Source organism: Pelophylax lessonae (genome assembly GCF_965119305.1).
Source record: "Pelophylax lessonae genome assembly, chromosome: 13".
Taxonomy (NCBI): Eukaryota; Metazoa; Chordata; class Amphibia; order Anura; family Ranidae; genus Pelophylax; species Pelophylax lessonae.
In genome coordinates this window covers 171,566,789-171,584,812 of record NC_138780.1, presented here as the reverse complement: position 1 = coordinate 171,584,812, position 18,024 = coordinate 171,566,789, and the positions used below count along the sequence as shown (strand labels likewise).

Here is an 18,024-nt window from a genome sequence, read left to right as displayed (position 1 = left end):
TATTCCCTACATCTGTATGGTATCCCTGCTCAGTTTGCTCTGGTGTGAGAACACTTGAGCATCGTTTTCTGGTGAGTTGCCATTTCTGCTATCTATCGGTGTGACACCTGGTGGTGGATGGTGATCCATTTATATACTTCACGCACTCCTGGATTTATGGACTTTTAAGGACATTGCTTTTCTCTACATGTTTTTGAGTGTTTATCAAGCAGTATCTTTGACAAGCATGCTTTTTACACTTTAAGTCATCTAATAGTGATTTTATGCGCTACTTCTTTTCCATTTTTGTATTTCCAAATATTATCCAGTATTTGTTTAAGTAGCAGCAGTGTTTCCATACTATAGCAGTCAAGTGACTGACTCCTCCTAAAGCGCAAAGATATTTGGACTTGACAGTTGGTGTCTAAGTTTTTATATACATATTTGACGTACGATTTATCGTTCGATAAACGAAAGCGCAACTCGTGCACATCATCGAGTGTACCATCAATGTGAGCCGAAAATCGTACGACAAAACACTATTTTTTGTGCCTTTTAACCACATCTCTACCGGACACACTCCCTACTGTTCTGTGTTTTGTTAGGCGAAATCATACAACTCCCCCACTAATGATACGAAATTCGGCCGATTTTCGCAAAAAAACCCAACATGTTGGATATGTGAGTTTTTGCTGTCGTACGAAAATCGAACGTTTTACATACCACACTAACGATACGAAAATCGTTCGATAACACTGCCATTTACGATTTTCGAACGAAATTCGAATCGTCTATGGCCTGCCTAACATGTATAGCTTGTAAGAAAGATAAGACAGAGGGGATATGATAGAAAAATGTAAATACATAAACGGGAATCAACACAATAAAGGAGGAAAGTATATTTAAAAAAAGAAAAATGACTACAATAAAAAGGACATCAAGAAGTATTACTTTACTGAAAGGGTGGAGGATGCAAGGAATAGCCTTCCAGCAGAAGATAAAGTATGCATGGGATAGGTATAAGAAATGTCGATAGGCCAGGGAATGATAAAAAAAATATTACTTTTTTTTTTTTTTTCTCTTAGGGTCCTTTCACACGAGCGCTCCGATTAGATCCGCCTGTCAGTTTTTTAGGCGGATCTGATCGGATCTTCCATGCATTCCTATGGGGACATCTCTGCTAACACCCGCTGCCATCCACATCTGGACAGATGGAAACCCTATTTTACATCCGTCCAGCGGATGAGAGCGGACAGGCGGTCCGCTCTCATCCGATTCCCCCATAGCGATGCATGGGGCTCTGACACCTCCCTCTCCGCTTACAAAGAGGAGAGGGAGCCGTCACCTTCCTGCTCAGCGGGGAGCTGTGTTTAGGATCCCCTGCTGAGCAGCACAGATCCGCCTTACGGAGGCAGACCGTGTGAAAGGACCCTAAGGCAGAAATTGGGCAGAATAGATGTGTTATTTGTATGTTTCTATAATCAGAAATAGCTGTCCATGTGTATACATCTAGAACTGACTAAGACAATATGCAATGTAGCATTTTTTTAATCTGCAATATCTAAAATGAGGGATAGATTCATCATTAAAAGCATCCCTGAATATTAAAGTGATGTGGTCACTCTAAGTCAGTTGCCTACCTCATCTTCTTTCATATAAATTTGATTTAACCACTTAAGCCCCGGAAGATTTTACCCCCTTCCTGACCAGGGGGTATTTTGCGATTCGGCACTGCGTGACTTTAACGGACAATTGTGCGGTCTTGCGACGCTTTACCTAAACGAATTTGGCGTCCTTTTTTCCCCACAAACAGAGCTTTCCTTTGGTGGTATTTGATCACCTGTGCGATTTTTTAATCATGCGCTATAAACAAAAAAAGAGCGTCAATTTTGCAAAAAAAAAAAAAACAATATTTTTCACATTTTTTTTATATGAAATTCCCCAAAAAAAAAAAAAATGTAAAAATCAAAATTTAACATTTTCGGCCAATTTGTTTTATGCTACATATGTTTGGTAAAAAAAAAAAAAAAAAAAAAAAAGAAGATCGCAAAAAGCGTATTTTGATTGGTTTGCGCAAAAGTTATCGCGTTTACTAAGGGAAAGATTTATGTCATTTTTGTTGTTTTTTTTTTAAACGCGTAATGGCGGTGATCCGCGATTTTTTTTGCGGTACTGCAACATTGGGGCGGACAGATCGGACCCTTGACTGACATTTTTTACACTTTTGGGGTTACCAGTGACATTACTGCAGTAATCAGTGCTATAAATATGCACTGTTACTGTAAAAATACACCGGTAGTGAAGGGGTTAACTTTGAGAGGGAGGGGCTGTTTGTGTGTCCCTAGGGGTGTGATTCTAACTGTGATTGGCTGTGGCTTGAAGTGTAGGAACAATGATCAACGGTCCTACATAGTAGAACCGTATGATCACTGTTCTACACAGAGGAGAATGACAGGCGGCTTGTTTACACTAGCCGCCTGCCTTTCTCCCGCTGTCACGGACGATCATGAGTGAGCGGCGGACATCGGATCCGCCGCTCACACGCGCGGGGGGGGTCTGTTTTGGCTCGCTCGCTCCCCAGAGCCTGCAGGCTAGTGACGTACCTGTACGTCACTTTGCCTGTGAGGGGCTGATCGCCGCAGTCTATGTACTTGTGGCGGTCGGCAAGTGGTTAAAATCTATTTGAATCCTTAAAAAAAAAAAAGTGAACTTTGCTTACCTTCATTGGCAAAGTTTGATTATGTAGGTTCCTCAAATTCATTCACCGCATTGGACATCGTGTGAACTGAATCATACAACTTGACTTTTGGATTTTCTACTGGGTTTGCATCATCATGAAATTCACAATGAGTAACCTATGGACCCAAAAAATAAGATATACTCAAATTACTGGCGTGTTTTTGGTGCTCAGATTACTAGGACTGTGTGTAAAACCACAAATCCATGTTTTAAAAAAATGTGCATTTAAAAACAAAAAGAATATATACATAAATATTTTGCAGAAATGGCAGTAATGTACCCTGTAAACTGGGATAGGTGATGTGGATTATGATTTCTATATATAATTTTAAGTAACTGATCAGTGTTTAATCTGGAAACGTATTAGTAAGTGAACCCTAAAACATAGGTCCTTTTCACATGGGCGATCCACCTGTCAGTTTTTTAGGCAGACCTGATCGGATGCTCCATGCAGCCCTATGGGGCAGCGGGTGTCAGTGGAGACATCTCCACTGAGACCCGCTGCTATCCGATCCGTGAAATCCGGACGGATGGAAACCCTATTTTCCATCCGTCTGGGTCGGATGAGAACAGACAGGCGGTCCGTTCTCATCCAATCTCCCCATAGAGGAGAGCAGGGATCTGACAGCTCCGTCTCTGCACACAGAGCGGAGAAGCAGCTGTCATCCGCCTGCTCAACGGGGATCCGTGGATCGATCCCCTGCTGAGCAGAACGGAGTCCGTCAGGCAGTGCGCCTGTGTGAAAGGGGCCATAAGGAAAGCAGTGCATCAGGTGTGCAATTTACAGGAGTGTGCTCTAAGAGGCATTGAATGAAGTGTGTGTGTGTGTGTGTGTGTGTGTTCATACAATGTTTAACATTACATTTAATTAATAAGTTAGTCCAAAAAGTTTTCTATGTGTGCATATAAATGTTTGCACACACTCTGAGTATATTTGTTAAACAACAGATTTATACAGTCTTGTGCAAAAAAGACGAGGCTAAAAACATAGGAATTTAATTATGTTCACACCTTGGGTTCAATTTTTTTCTCCATTTTATTAATCTGGCCTGCCATTGTAGCTGAAGTTTATTTCTTCCACATCAACTCACCTGCCAAAAAAAAAAAAAAATCATTTTACATGATTACAGCAAGAGAGACATCCCCCCCCCCATCATATACAGTGAGAGGCATTCCCCCCCCATATACAGTGAGAGGCATCCCCCCCCCATATACAGCTAAAGACACCCCAAATACAGCCAAGAACACCCCTCAATATACAGTGAGAGACACCCCCCCCCCATATACAGTGAGAGACACCCCCCCCCATATACAGGGAGAGACACCCCTCCATATATACAGCGAGAGACACCCCCCCCCATATACAGCGAGAGACACCCCCCCTATATACAGCGAGAGACACCCCCCCATATACAGCGAGAGACACCCCCCTATATACGAGAGACACACCCCTATATAAAGCGAGAGACACCCCCTATATACAGCAAGAGACACCCCCCCATATATACAGCAAGAGACACCCCCCCTATATACAGCGAGAGACATCCCCCCCATATACAGCGAGACTTCCCCCCATATACAGCGAGAGACACCCCCCCCATATACAGCGAGAGACACCCCCCCCATATACAGCGAGAGACACCCCCCCTATATACAGCGAGAGACATCCCCCCATATACAGCGAGAGACACCCCCCCCTATATACAGCGAGAGACACCCCCCTATATACAGCGAGAGACACCCCCCCTATATACAGCGAGAGACACCCCCCCCATATACAGCGAGAGACACCCCCCCATCTACAGCGAGAGACACCCCCCCTATATACAGCGAGAGACCCCCCCCCATATATACAGCAAGAGAGACCCCCCCCCCCCATATATACAGCAAGAGACACCCCCCCCATATATACAGCAAGAGAGACCCCCCCCATATATACAGCAAGAGACACCCCCCCTATATACAGCGAGAGACATCCCCCCCATATATACAGCGAGAGACACCCCCCTATATACAGCGAGAGACACCCCCCCTATATACAGCGAGAGACACCCCCCCCATATACAGCGAGAGACACCCCCCCATCTACAGCGAGAGACACCCCCCCTATATACAGCGAGAGACCCCCCCCCATATATACAGCAAGAGAGACCCCCCCCCCCATATATACAGCAAGAGACACCCCCCCCATATATACAGCAAGAGAGACCCCCCCCATATATACAGCAAGAGACACCCCCCCTATATACAGCGAGAGACATCCCCCCCCTATATACATCGAGAGACACCCCCCTATATACAGCGAGAGACACCCCCCCTATATACAGCGAGAGACACCCCCCTATATACAGCGCGAGACACCCCCCCATATATACAGCGAGAGACACCCCCCCATATATACAGCAAGAGACACCCCCCCTATATACAGCGAGAGACATCCCCCCCATATACAGCGAGAGACACCCCCCCTATATACAGAGAGAGACATCCCCCCCTATATACAGCGAGAGACATCCACCCCTATATACAGAGAGAGACATCCCCCCCTATATACAGCAAGAGACACCCCTCCATATATACAGCAAGAGACACCCCTCCATATATACAGCAAGAGACACCCCCCCTATATACAGCGAGAGACACCCCCCCCTATATACAGCGAGAGACATCCACCCCTATATACAGAGAGAGACATCCCCCCCTATATACAGCAAGAGACACCCCTCCATATATACAGCAAGAGACACCCCTCCATATATACAGCAAGAGACACCCCCCCTATATACAGCGAGAGACACCCCCCCCCTATATACAGCGAGAGACACCCCCCTATATACAGCGAGAGACATCCCCCCCATATACAGCGAGAGACACCCCCCTATATACAGCGAGAGACATCCCCCCCATATACAGCGAGAGACACCCCCCTATATACAGCGAGAGACACCCCCCTATATACAGCGAGAGACACCCCCCTATATACAGCGCGAGGCATCCACCCTATATACAGCGAGAGACACCCCCCATATACAGTTACATTATATATATATACAGAGAGACAGTCCTCCTGCTTGGAAGCAGGTAGAAGGTATCCCCGCACACACACCTGTCTCACAGAGCCGACACATGGGTTGTGAGCAGTTCCCATCCACTTCCGGTTCTTCTGTGTACCATGTGACCACACAGTCACATGGTCTGATGACATCACCGGGGTCCTTGTACTGGGCAGGAACTCGCCGCCGCTACCGTGGTGGAAGGACACATAGAACAGCACTGTGCTGGAGAGACTCCAAGAGGACCCACAATCTGTGACCCCCCCCCCCTGTGCTGGAGGAACAAAGAGACGAGCACTGTGCCAGGGGGGCATTGGGAAGACCTCTGCTTGTCCAGGAAGCAGCACTGCACCCCTCTTTATGATTGAGGGGCACCGAGAACAGCGCTGTGCTGGAGGGACACCAAGAGGATTTATGTGCACTGGAGGGGCACAGAGAGGGCAGCACTGTGCTAAAGGGACACTAAGAGCAGCACTGTCCCTTCTCTGTGTGCTGGCACAGGAGTCAGGAGCAATGTGTCTGCTGGGGAGACATCAGCACTGACCCCCCCAATGAGTGCTGGACCAACACTGAAGGAGCTGCACTGCACCCCCCTGTCTGTGCTGGGGAGACAGGGGCAATTTGGCAGCTGTGTGTGTTAGATTTGTATCCCTTCTCTAGGCAGTAGAGCTCACCTGTGTGTTCTGTACAGGCAGAACCCTGCATTGGTTAGTCAGTGCAGGTGCATCCTTGTGTAGGTAGAGAGACAGCAGGGCTGCACTGGTGCTAATACTAGATTGGTAGTGGAGTTGTAAACCCTTAAATCTGTGCAGTTGCACCCCTTTGTGTGTGAGAGGATCAGCAAGCTGTACTCCTGTATGTGTAAGAGAGTCTGCAGGCTGTACATTGTATGTGTGCACCAGGGAGGCACTAAACCAGGAATGATGTGTGCTGGAGAGTAAGCTGTCAACTGTGTGTGTTCTAGATAGTAAGTTATATGTGTGTACGCTAGAGAGCCAGCAAACTGTACTCCTGCGTGTGCTAGAGAGTCAGCAAACTGTACTCCTGCGTGTGCTAGAGAGCCAGCAAACTGTACTCCTGCGTGTGCTAGAGAGCCAGCAAACTGTACTCCTGCGTGTGCTAGAGAGCCAGCAAACTGTACTCCTGCGTGTGCTAGAGAGTCAGCAAACTGTACTCCTGCGTGTGCTAGAGAGTCTGCAAACTGTACTCCTGCGTGTGCTAGAGAGTCAGCAAACTGTACTCCTGCATGAGCTAGAGTCAGCAAACTGTACTCCTGCGTGTGCTAGAGAGTCAGCAAACTGTACTCCTGCGTGTGCTAGAGAGTCTGCAAACTGTACTCCTGCGTGTGCTAGAGAGTCAGCAAACTGTACTCCTGCATGAGCTAGAGTCAGCAAACTGTACTCCTGCGCGTGCTAGAGAGTCAGCAAACTGTACTCCTGCGTGTGCTAGAGAGTCAGCAAACTGTACTCCTGCATGAGCTAGAGAGTCAGCAAACTGTACTCCTGCATGAGCTAGAGTCAGCAAACTGTACTCCTTCGTATGCTAGAGAGTCAGCAAACTGTACTCCTGCGTGTGCTAGAGAGTCAGCAAACTGTACTCCTGCGTGTGCTAGAGAGTCAGCAAACTGTACTCCTGCGTGTGCTAGAGAGTCAGCAAACTGTACTCCTGCGTGTGCTAGAGAGTCAGCAAACTGTACTCCTGCGTGTGCTAGAGAGTCAGCAAACTGTACTCCTGCGTGTGCTAGAGAGTCAGCAAACTGTACTTGACTGTGTAGAGTAGTTGTAGGGAGGCAATACCCCCATGCTGGTCCCCGTAGATTTGTATGGTTTGTTCTAGAGTCAGCAGAGTTGCCCCCTCTGTCTGATCACCCCTGTTGGTAGAGTTTCCCCTCTGTCTGCTCACCCTTGTTGGTAGAGTTTCCCTCCTGTCCGTTCACCCCTGTTGGTAGAGTTGCCCCTCTGTCTGCTCACCATCTGTTGGTAGAGTTTCCCCTCTGTCTGCTCACCCCTGTTGGTAGAGTTTCCCCTCTGTCTGCTCACCCTCTGTTGGTAGAGTTGCCCCTCTGTCTGCTCACCCCTGTTGGTAGAGTTGCCCCCCTGTCTGCTCACCCCTGTTGGTAGAGTTTCCCCTCTGTCTGCTCACCCTCTGTTGGTAGAGTTGCCCCTCTGTCTGCTCACCCCTGTTGGTAGAGTTGTCCACCTGTCTCCGCTGCAATTAGCTGTGTATTCTAGAAAGTCAGCCAGCCCTGAGTAATAGAGACCGCAGCATTGTTGTCAGTGATAGTGTCCCTGGATCTGTATCTCTAGGGCCACACATGAATTCCTCTGCCTGCAAGTGAGCCGTATTGTTTATACTCGGCAGTGCAGGTCCTTTCTGTGCTGTATAACAGCTCTGGTGCCTTGGCCTGTTCTGGAGGGTTAGCAGTGTTGTAGAGCGGTCTATGGTAGATGTCAGCAGTGTTGATCCTTCCTCCCATATCAGCTGGGGAGCTGAGCTGCAGGCTTGGATCCAGCTAAAGAGTGTGGCCTACGGTGCCCAGTGGCCTGGAGACTGCCAGAAAATCAGCAGGCCCCCGTCTGAAGAAGAAAAGGAGTGAACAACGATCCCATCCTGTGGAATAGAAAGCATTGTTTGAACACTGTTGCAGCGTTTCAGCTCTGGTCTATGGTAGCAGGGTGGCCTGAGCACTTCTGCAGCCCTGCACCGGGCTAGAGCCTTGACTGTGTCCCATGAGGCCGGCACCATGCAGCAGTCACCGCAAAACTATGACTTTTTCAGCGAGGAGAACAACGTTAAGTGGAGAGGACTCTTCTTTCCAGCCTTGAAGAAGGTGAGTGCCATGGGGGGGGCTACTGCTTTATTCAACAGACAGGTCATCCTAAATCTACTGTGTAACTACAAGTCCCAGCATCTCTCTAACAATCCTTCCACGGCTAATGCTGCCCATTCCTGGTTCTGTTTGGTTATTTGGTAGCGGTGATACCTTACCGTGTTCATTGAGTACGATTTTTAGCCAAAACTGTCTATTTGACATACAGATTTACTTTAAATGTAAACTTTTTTTGTGGTTTTTGGTCATTTTTTTTAAATCAAATTTGCAGAGTGATGTTTTATATTCCTTTTTTTTCACCGTTTGTATTCGTTTTTTATTTTACAATGAAATATTATTTAATACGGGGTGCTTTCACATCGCTTTGCTGAGCAAACTGGGCATTTTAAGTAGAACTTGAACCTTCCAGAATGAATGCTTATCCCCTGTTTGCACCGCTGCAAGTTGTCATGCAATGTGACGGGTCCAAATTGCATGACCAGTCGCACCCTCTTGTCGGCAAGGGGACTGTTTTAAATCGGTGTGACAATGACTTTGCAGTGCCGCACTGATTTTAAAAAGTATAGTTCCTGCACCTGTTTTGGCGATTTCAGACGCAACTTGCATAGACCTCTGTGCATGAAGTCTCACAAATGTCAGCCAAGTCGCACCTGAAGTTGCACTGACATGCGGATTTGAAATCCTGCGATTTCAAGTGAAGTCGCACAATTTCAAAGCCGCATTCAGCGTGAACAGGGGCTTAAAACCACTTGCTGCATACTAACGTATGGGTACGTCGGTAAACTTTGCGGTAGTGTACCGGGATGATGCCGGAAACGGCTTCGATCGGGTCTCTGACGACGTAACCCGGAGGCGGCGTCCATGACGTCACTTCCAGGTTACTGTGCTGCAAAAGGTGGCAGATTTGAAAAACGGCTGTATGCATACAGGGAAGTGTAGTGGAGGGGTCTTTTAGACCCTCGATCCCTCCATAAAGTGTACCTGTCGCTGCATATTGGTGTCACAAGGTATGTTTACATTGCTTGTGACAGCAATAAAAGTGATCAGGTTTTTTTTTTTTTTTAAATAAATGGGAAAAAAAAAAATTAGCCGCCCCCGTCACCGTTAGCTCGTGCACAAAAAAAAACGTATACGCAAGTCGAGCCGCAAATGAAATCGCTGTTCAAACCACACATGTGAGGTATCGCCGCAATAATTAAAAAAAAAAGAGCTACACTCTAACTCTAAACTGGTAACCGTTAAATTAATTTAAAGCGTCGCCTATTGAGATCTCTATTGACCGTAGTTTGTCGCCATCCCACGGGGGGGGGGGGGCGCAATTTTAAACCGTAACATGTTGGGTATCTATTTACTCGGCGTGACATCATCTTTCACAATATACAAAAAAAAATGGGCTAACTTTACTGTTTAGTATTTTTTAAATGCAGTAAAATGTGATTTTTCAAAATGTTTCCAAAAAAATGGCGTTTTAAAGACCGCTGCGCAAATACCGTGTGACAAAAAATATTGCAATGACCGACATTTTATTCTCCAGAGTCTTTGCTAAAAAAATATATATAATGTTTGGGGGTTCTAAGTAGTTTTCTAGGAAAAAATACTGATTTTAACTTGTAAACAAAAAGTGTCCCAAATAGGCCTGGGGCTTAAGTGGTTAAGTGGCTGTAAAGTCAGACGTTTTTTTTTACCTTAATGCAGGGGTGTCAAACTCCATTTCATCTTGGGCCGCATCAGAATTATGGTTGCCCCTAGAGGGCCGGTTCTATCTGTAGCCCACCACTATCAGAAGTCAAGAGCCCCCACCCTCCCTTACATCACAGTGCATCCGCTTTACTATGTGCTGCTGCTGGGAAGAAGCTGGAGGCAGAGCTGGGAAGCAGCAATTGCAAGGTCTGGAGGAGGGCTTCAGTTCAGCTGCCAGAGTCTGCTGAATGCTGAGACCAATAGAGGCGGAGAGGAGGGGGTGCTGCGGCTGCACAGAGGTGCAGGATCTGTAAGAGGAGTTGTGTCCTCCTCTCTGCTGCCAACTGCATTTTGGGGGGTGGTCCTCTCTGCAGCTGCAGGGGGAAGCACAAAGTCTGGTAGAGGAGTTCCGTCCTCTCTGCTGTCGTCTGCTGAGCCAAGGTAGGGGCAGAGATGAGGGAGATGCAGCAGCTGCAGGAGAGGTGCAAGGGCCACATGAAATGGCCTGGAGGGCCGGATTCGGCCCGCGGGCCTTGTGTTTGACACCTGTGCCTTAATGCATTTTATGCATTAGTATAAAAAACCTTCAGTGTGCAGCAGCTTCCCTCCCAATACTTACCTGAGCCCCATCTCAATTCAACAATATTGCACGAGTGTCTCGGCTGCCTGAGACTCTCCTTCCTCATTTGCAGAGACGGCAGCAAACCACCATTGGCTCCCACTGCCGTTCATTAAAATTCAGTAAGCCAATGAGGAGAGAGAGGCAGGGCCGGGACAAGGGATGGGCACAAGGGATCGCTTCCCTGGGCGCAACGGTTTATTGCACAGATAGGGGCGCCCTAACCCTACATAAAAGGTGGGGTGCAGTTTGGCATTTTCACCCTGGGCGCTGGATGACTTTGTCCCGGAACTGGAGAGAGGAGAGAGGGGACAGGGCCAGTCTGCAGGTCCCTGTCTGAATGGACACAGGGAGCAGCCTCAGGTGCCCCCATGGCAAGCTGCTTGCTGTGGGGGCACTCAACAGGAGGGAGGGGCCAGGGGCAGCGAAGAGGGACCCGAGAAGAGAGGGATCTCGGCTGCTCTGTGCAAAACCAACTGCACAGAGCAGAAACAAAAGTAAAAAAAAAAAAACAAGACTCTGGAAGGTTTTACCCCCCCCCCCCTTAATGACCAGGCCATTTTCTTTGCGATACAGCACCGTGTTGCTTTAACTGACAATTGCGCAGTCATGCGGCGCTGTACCCAAATAAAATTGATGTCCATTTTTTCCCACAAATAGAGCTTTCTTTTGTTGGTATTTAATCACCTGTGTGGTTTTTATTTTTTGCGCTATAAACAAAAAAAGAGCGACAATTCTGAAAAAAAAAAACAATATTTTTTACTTTCTGCTATAAACATATCCAATAAAAAAAAGTGTAAAAATCTAATTTCTAATCAGTTTAGGCTAATCTTATCAGATTAGGCCAATTTGTATTCTACTACATAGTTTTGGTAAAAATCCCGAAAAGCGTATATTGATTGGCTTGTGCAAAAGTTATAGTGCTTACAAACTGTGGGATAGATTTATGGACTTTTTTTTTTTCATTGTTTTTTTTAGTAATTGCGGCAATCAGCGATTTTATTTTTTGTGGGATTGCGGCAGACAAATTTGACACTAAGTTACGCTTTTTGGGGACCAGTGACGCCAATACAGTAATCAGTGCTAAGAATATGCACTATGACTATATAAATGACACTGGCAGGGAAGGGGTTAACAGCAGGGGTGATCAAGGGGTTAAGTGTGCTCCTAGGGAGTGCTTTCTAACTGTGGGGGAATGGACTGACTACAGGTAGAGAGAGATCTGTGTTCCTGATTAGTAGGAACACAAGATCTCTCTCTTCCTGTCTAACAGAGCGCCGACCTGCCTTGTTTACATAGGCAGACCGCCTTTCTGTCATTCTCCTAAACGATCGCTGGTGGCCAGCGGCTGCAATGGCTCCCGCTATGTCCAATCACAGCGGGAGCGCAGCTCCGGGGGGGCGCGTGCGCCCCCTAGAGCCCATCTACAAAATCACGTACAGGTACGCGATTTTGCGCTTAAGCGCCGCCCTGCCGCGGTAAATGTACGTGTACATGGACTATTTTTAAACCTTATGCTGCCAGCTTTGGTAAATAGATAGGAAAGTATAACATGTTTGCTTGCTTTTAGGGATGCACCGATCTGATCTTCGTATCGGATATCGCCGCCGATACTGCCAAAATAGCTGGATTGGGGAATCGGTAAAATGAACCGATCCACGGGCCGATCCGGTTTTGCTGAGTCCCGGCTCAGCCGTCCCTTACTGGCACGGAGCCGCTACTTCCTGTATAGGCCCGGCTCACAGGCGGAGTGATATCAGATGCACTCCGCCTGTGAATGGAGGAGCCACACACAGGAAGCAGTGGCTTTGCTCTGTACTGCAGCCGCATGCATATTGTGTATGTGTGTAGTTCCAGATCGGTATCGGCAGATACACAAAGCCAGATATCGGGACTAGAAAAGTCGGATCGGTGCACCCCTACTTGCTTTTAAACTTTTTTTTTTTTTTGTACATTTCTTCAGTTACTTCCTGGTTTTTAATGCCTAGGCAAATCATGTCATAGTACATCCCACTAGTCTTCCATACGGGAGGAGAGGAGGCGGGGTTTCTGAGCTAAACACACCCTCTCCTGCTTGCATGCCTGAGCTAAGGTCAGGTGGATTCCAGGAAGTAAATGCTACATGAATCATCTAAAACAGGGATGCTCAAACTATGGCCCTCCAGCTGTTGCGGAACTACACATCCCATGAGGCATTGTAAAACTCTGACATTCACAGACAGGACTAGGCATGATGGGAATTGTAGTTCCTGAACAACTGGAGGGCCGTAGTTTGAAGACCCCTGATCTAAAATCTATCCTTTACATCTCTGCAATACATGCACATTACGCCTTGTTTTATCTTTTCAAAAAAAGCTACAAGTACAAAAAAAATATATCGATCCTGTCAGAAATCCCGTAAGCTGCCGAGTTTGTTTGACCGGAACAACGCAGTGCCGTTGATACACTAAAATCCCAAACAGTGTTATCAGCCCTGCCCAAACATCTAGTAAGCCTCTAACTGTTTGACATTCCATTGCCAACACAGTGCCATTGCTGCACTGAACTACCGGGAAGTGTTATTAGCCCTACCCACCGCTTCTAATGGACAGCAGAACACCTCCTCCTTAGTGGAAATGAGGAGGGGGGTGTTCTGTAGTCAAGCAGAAGAGAACTGGGCAGAGCTGACAATGCTGATTTCAATTCATTACAGACACTGTGTTGTCAGTTCACTACAGGAAGTTATGAGCTCACTGGATTTCTGAAAGATCAACAGATATATTTTTCTGTACTAGCGCCCTGTAACTGCTGACAGGGATTCTATCTTCACCCGGTCGTCTTCTGCATTCGCAGGCCCCCTCGGCTGTCTTATTGGCCGAGCCGTAATGTTCATAAATAATCTAGAGGAGGGGATATCCAGCACAATCTCAGTATTTGCAGATGATACTAAACTAGGCATGCCAATATCTTCTATACAGGATGTGGAAACCTTGCAAGCAGACCTGAACAAAATAACGGGGTGGGCAACTACATGGCAGATGAGGTTTAATGTTGATAAATGTAAAGTAATGCACTTGGGGGCCAGAAACCAGAAAGCAAGCTACTCACTAGGGGGGGAACCTCTGGGTGAGTCTAGGATGGAAAAGGACCTGGGGGTACTGGTAGACAACAGGCTTGGCAGTGGCATGCAATGCCAAGCCGCCGCAAGCAAAGCCAACAGAATACTGGGATGTATAAAAAAGGGGATTCACTCCAGAAATAAAGAGATTATTCTCCCACTCTACAAGACTCTGGTCCGGCCACATCTGGAGTATGCTGTCCAGTTCTGGGCACCGGTCCTCAGGAAGGATGTGCTGGAACTGGAGAAAGTCCAGAGAAGGGCAACAAAAATAATTAGGGGAATGGAGGGCATCAGCTATGAGGAAAGACTACAAGCCCTGAACCTTTTCTCTCTGGAGAAGAGACGATTGAGGGGGGATATGATATCAATGTACAAATACTGTACTGGCGACCCGAGCATAAGGAACAAACTATTCAGAGAAAGGAGATACAATAAGACACGTGGCCACTCACTAAAACTAGAGGAAAGGCGGTTTAACCTTAAAGTGTGTAAGGGGTTCTTCACTGTAAGAGCGGTAAGGATGTGGAATTCTCTTCCACAAGCAGTCGTATCAGCAGGGAGCATCGATAGTTTCAAAAAACTATTAGATGGACACCTTAAAGACCACAACATACAGGGGTATACAATGTACGGTTAACAGCAAACACACACACACATCATAGGTTGAACTGGATGGACTGATGTCTTTTTTCAACCTCACTAACTATGTAACTATGTAACTATGTAAAATTACTCCTGTGCATGCGGGCACAACACAGAGCTCTGAAGGATCGGTACGGATATGCCGTTCCTTCGGATCACATGTGCCTGTGATGTCACCGGCTGCTGCTCGATGGAATATCTTCTAAAGCAGTGATGGCGAACCTTGGCACCCCAGATGTTTTGGAGCTACATTTCCCATGATGCTCAGCTACACTTCAGAATCCATGAGCATCATGGGAAATGTAGTTCCAAAACATCTGGGGTGCCAAGGTCCACCATCACTGTCCTAAACCGTACACTTACCTACAGGTAAGCTTTATTATAAAAATGGCACAAAAGAGTTTACTACCACTGAAATCCCCGGGTATTGGCCAGTTTAACAGAAACCATCCGACATTCAGCCCGTGTGTACAGCACACTGTCTAACACAAGCCGGCAGAACATATTTTTGGTTAATCACTTCTGGACTGGAAGGATTTGCCCCCTTAATGACCAGGCCATTTTTTTGCGATTCGGCACTGCGTTAAGGAAAATTGCGCGGTCGTGCGACACTGTACCCAAATAAAATTGATATCCTTTTTTTTCCCCACAAATAGAGCTTTCTTTTAGTGGTATTTGATCACCTGTGCGATCTCCTTTTTTTTTTTTTTTTTTTTTGCACTATAAACAAAAAAAAGAGCGACAATACTGAAAAAAAAAAAACAATATTTTTCACATTCTGCTATATAACATTCCCACAAAAAAATATTAATAAATCTAAATTTTTCATCCTTTTAGGCAAATTTGTATTCTGCTACATATTTTTGGTAATCCCAATAAGCGTATTTTGATTGGTTTGCGCAAAAGTTATTGCTTCTACAAAATAGGGGAAAGATTTATGTCATTTTTATTTAATTTTTTTTACTAGTAATTGTGGCGATCTGCGATTTTTAGCGGGACTGCGACATTGCGGCGGACAGATCGGACCCCTAACTGACATTTTTGACACTTTTGGGGGGGGGCCAGTGACATTACTACAGTAATCAGTGCTAAAAATATGCACGGTTACTGTAATAATGACATTGGCAGGGAAGGGGTTAACACAGTGGTGATCAAAGGGTTAAGTGTGAGCCTAGGGTTGTGTTTTCTAACTATGGGGGATGGGCTTGTGAAATGAACACTGAGGCCTGTGATCCTATATAGAAGGAGGCGCTCTGTGATCATTCCAGAGAGAAGAACGGTCAGCTGTGTTTACAACAGTCCTTCTCTCTCAGTGGGGAGCGATCGAGGGTGCCCGGCGGCAGTCTCGGCCCAGTGCATTGGCATCCCCACTGCCTAGAGGGGTCAGCATCGCGCAATCGGCGGCACGCGCTCGCCCCTCCCAGTTGGCAAGTGGTTTAAAAAAAAAATCCCAATAAGTGTATATTGATTGGTTTGCGCAAAAGTTATAACGTCTACAAACTATGGTATATACAGTCAGGTCCATACATAAATATTGGGACATCGACACAATTCTAATCTTTTTGACTCTATACACCACCACAATGGATTTGAAATGAAACAAACTTTAACTGCCAACTGTCAGCTTTAATTTTAGGGTATTTACATCCAAATCAGGTGAAACATGTAGGAATTACAACAGTTTGTATATGTGTCTCCCACTTTTTAAGGAACCAAAAGTAATGGGACAATTGGCTGCTCAGCTGTTCCATGGCCAGGTGTGTGTTATTCCCTCATTATTCCACTTACAAGGAGCAGATAAAAGGTCCAGGGTTCATTTCAAGTGTGCTATTTGCATTTGGAATCTGTTGCTGTCAACTCTCAATATGAGATCCAAAGAGCTGTCACTATCAGTGAAGCAAGCCATCATTAGGCTGAAAAAATAAAACAAACCCATCAGAGAGATAGCAAAAACATTAGGTGTGGCCAAATCAACTGTTTGGAACATCCTTAAAAAGAAAGAATGCACCGGTGAGCTCAGCAACACCAAAAGACCCGGAAGACCACGGAAAACAACTTTGGTGGATGACCGAAGAATTCTTTCCCTGGTGAAGAAAACACCCTTCACAACAGTTGGCCAGATCAAGAACACTCTCCAGGAGGTAGGTGTATGTGTGAAAGTCAACAATCAAGAGAAGACTTCACCAGAGTGAATACAGAGGGTTCACCACAAGATGTAAACCATTGGTGAACCTCAAAAACAGGAAGGCCAGATTGGAGTTTGCCAAACAATATCTAAAAAAGCCTTCACAGTTCTGGAACAACTTCCTATGGACAGATGAGACCAAGATCAACTTGTACCAGAGTGATGGGAAGAGAAGAGTATGGAGAAGGAAAGGAACTGTGCATGATCCAAAGCATACCACCTCATCAGTGAAGCATGGTGGTGGTAGTGTCATGGCGTGGGCATGTATGGCTGCCAATGGAACTGGTTCTCTTGTATTTATTGGTGATGTGACTGCTGACAAAAGCAGCAGGATGAATTCTGTGAAGTGTTTCGGGCAATATTATCTGCTCATATTCAGCCAAATGCTTCAGAACTCATTGGACGGCGCTTCACAGTGCAGATGGACAATGACCCGAAGCATACTGCAAAAGCTACCAAAGAGTTTTTTAAGGGAAAGAAGTGGAATGTTATGCAATGGCCAAGTCAATCACCTGACCTGAATCCGATTGAGCATGCATTTCACTTGCTGAAGACAAAACTGAAGGGAAAATGCCCCAAGAACAAGCAGGAACTGAAGACAGTTGCAGAAGAGGCCTGGCAGAGCATCACCAGGGATGAAACCCAGCGTCTGTTGATGTCTATGTGTTCTAGACTTCAGGCTGTAATTGACTGCAAAGGATTTGCAACCAAGTATTAAAAAGTGAAAGTTTGATTTATGATTGTTAATCTGTCCCATTACTTTTGGTCCCTTTAAAAAGTGGGAGGCACATATACAAACTCTTGTAATTCCTACACCGTTCACCTGATTTGGATGTAAATACCCTCAAATAAAAGCTGAAAGTTTGCAGTTAAAGCACATCTTGTTTGTTTCATTTCAAATCCATTGGTGTATAGAGCTAAAAAGATTAGAATTATGTAGATGTCCCAATATTTATGGACCTCACTAGATTTTTATGGATTTTTTTTTTTTTTTTTAACTAGTTATGGTGGCGATCAGTGACTTATAGTGGGACTGCGATTTTGCGACAGACAAATTTGACACCTGACACTTTTGAATCTTTTCTAAGTATAAATCATACAGTGATCAGTTTTAAAAATCTACACTATCACTTTGCTAATGACACTGGCTGGGAAGAGGTTAACATCGGGGGCAATCAAAGGGTTAAATGTGTGCCC

The 18,024-nt window shown here is 46.0% G+C and overlaps 1 protein-coding gene across 1 annotated transcript in view; it reads left to right on the top strand.

Annotated features, from left to right (window-relative positions):
• The first annotated feature begins 8,112 nt into the window (after positions 1 to 8,112).
• The window catches only part of SOS2 (SOS Ras/Rho guanine nucleotide exchange factor 2), a 178,762-nt gene continuing 168,850 nt past the window's right edge, over positions 8,113 to 18,024 (top strand). Inside the window, exon 1 of the mRNA XM_082242700.1 lies at positions 8,113 to 8,601. Coding sequence (XP_082098826.1) covers positions 8,515 to 8,601 — 87 coding nt within the window. The 5' untranslated portion in view covers positions 8,113 to 8,514. The remainder of the gene's footprint in view (positions 8,602 to 18,024) is intronic.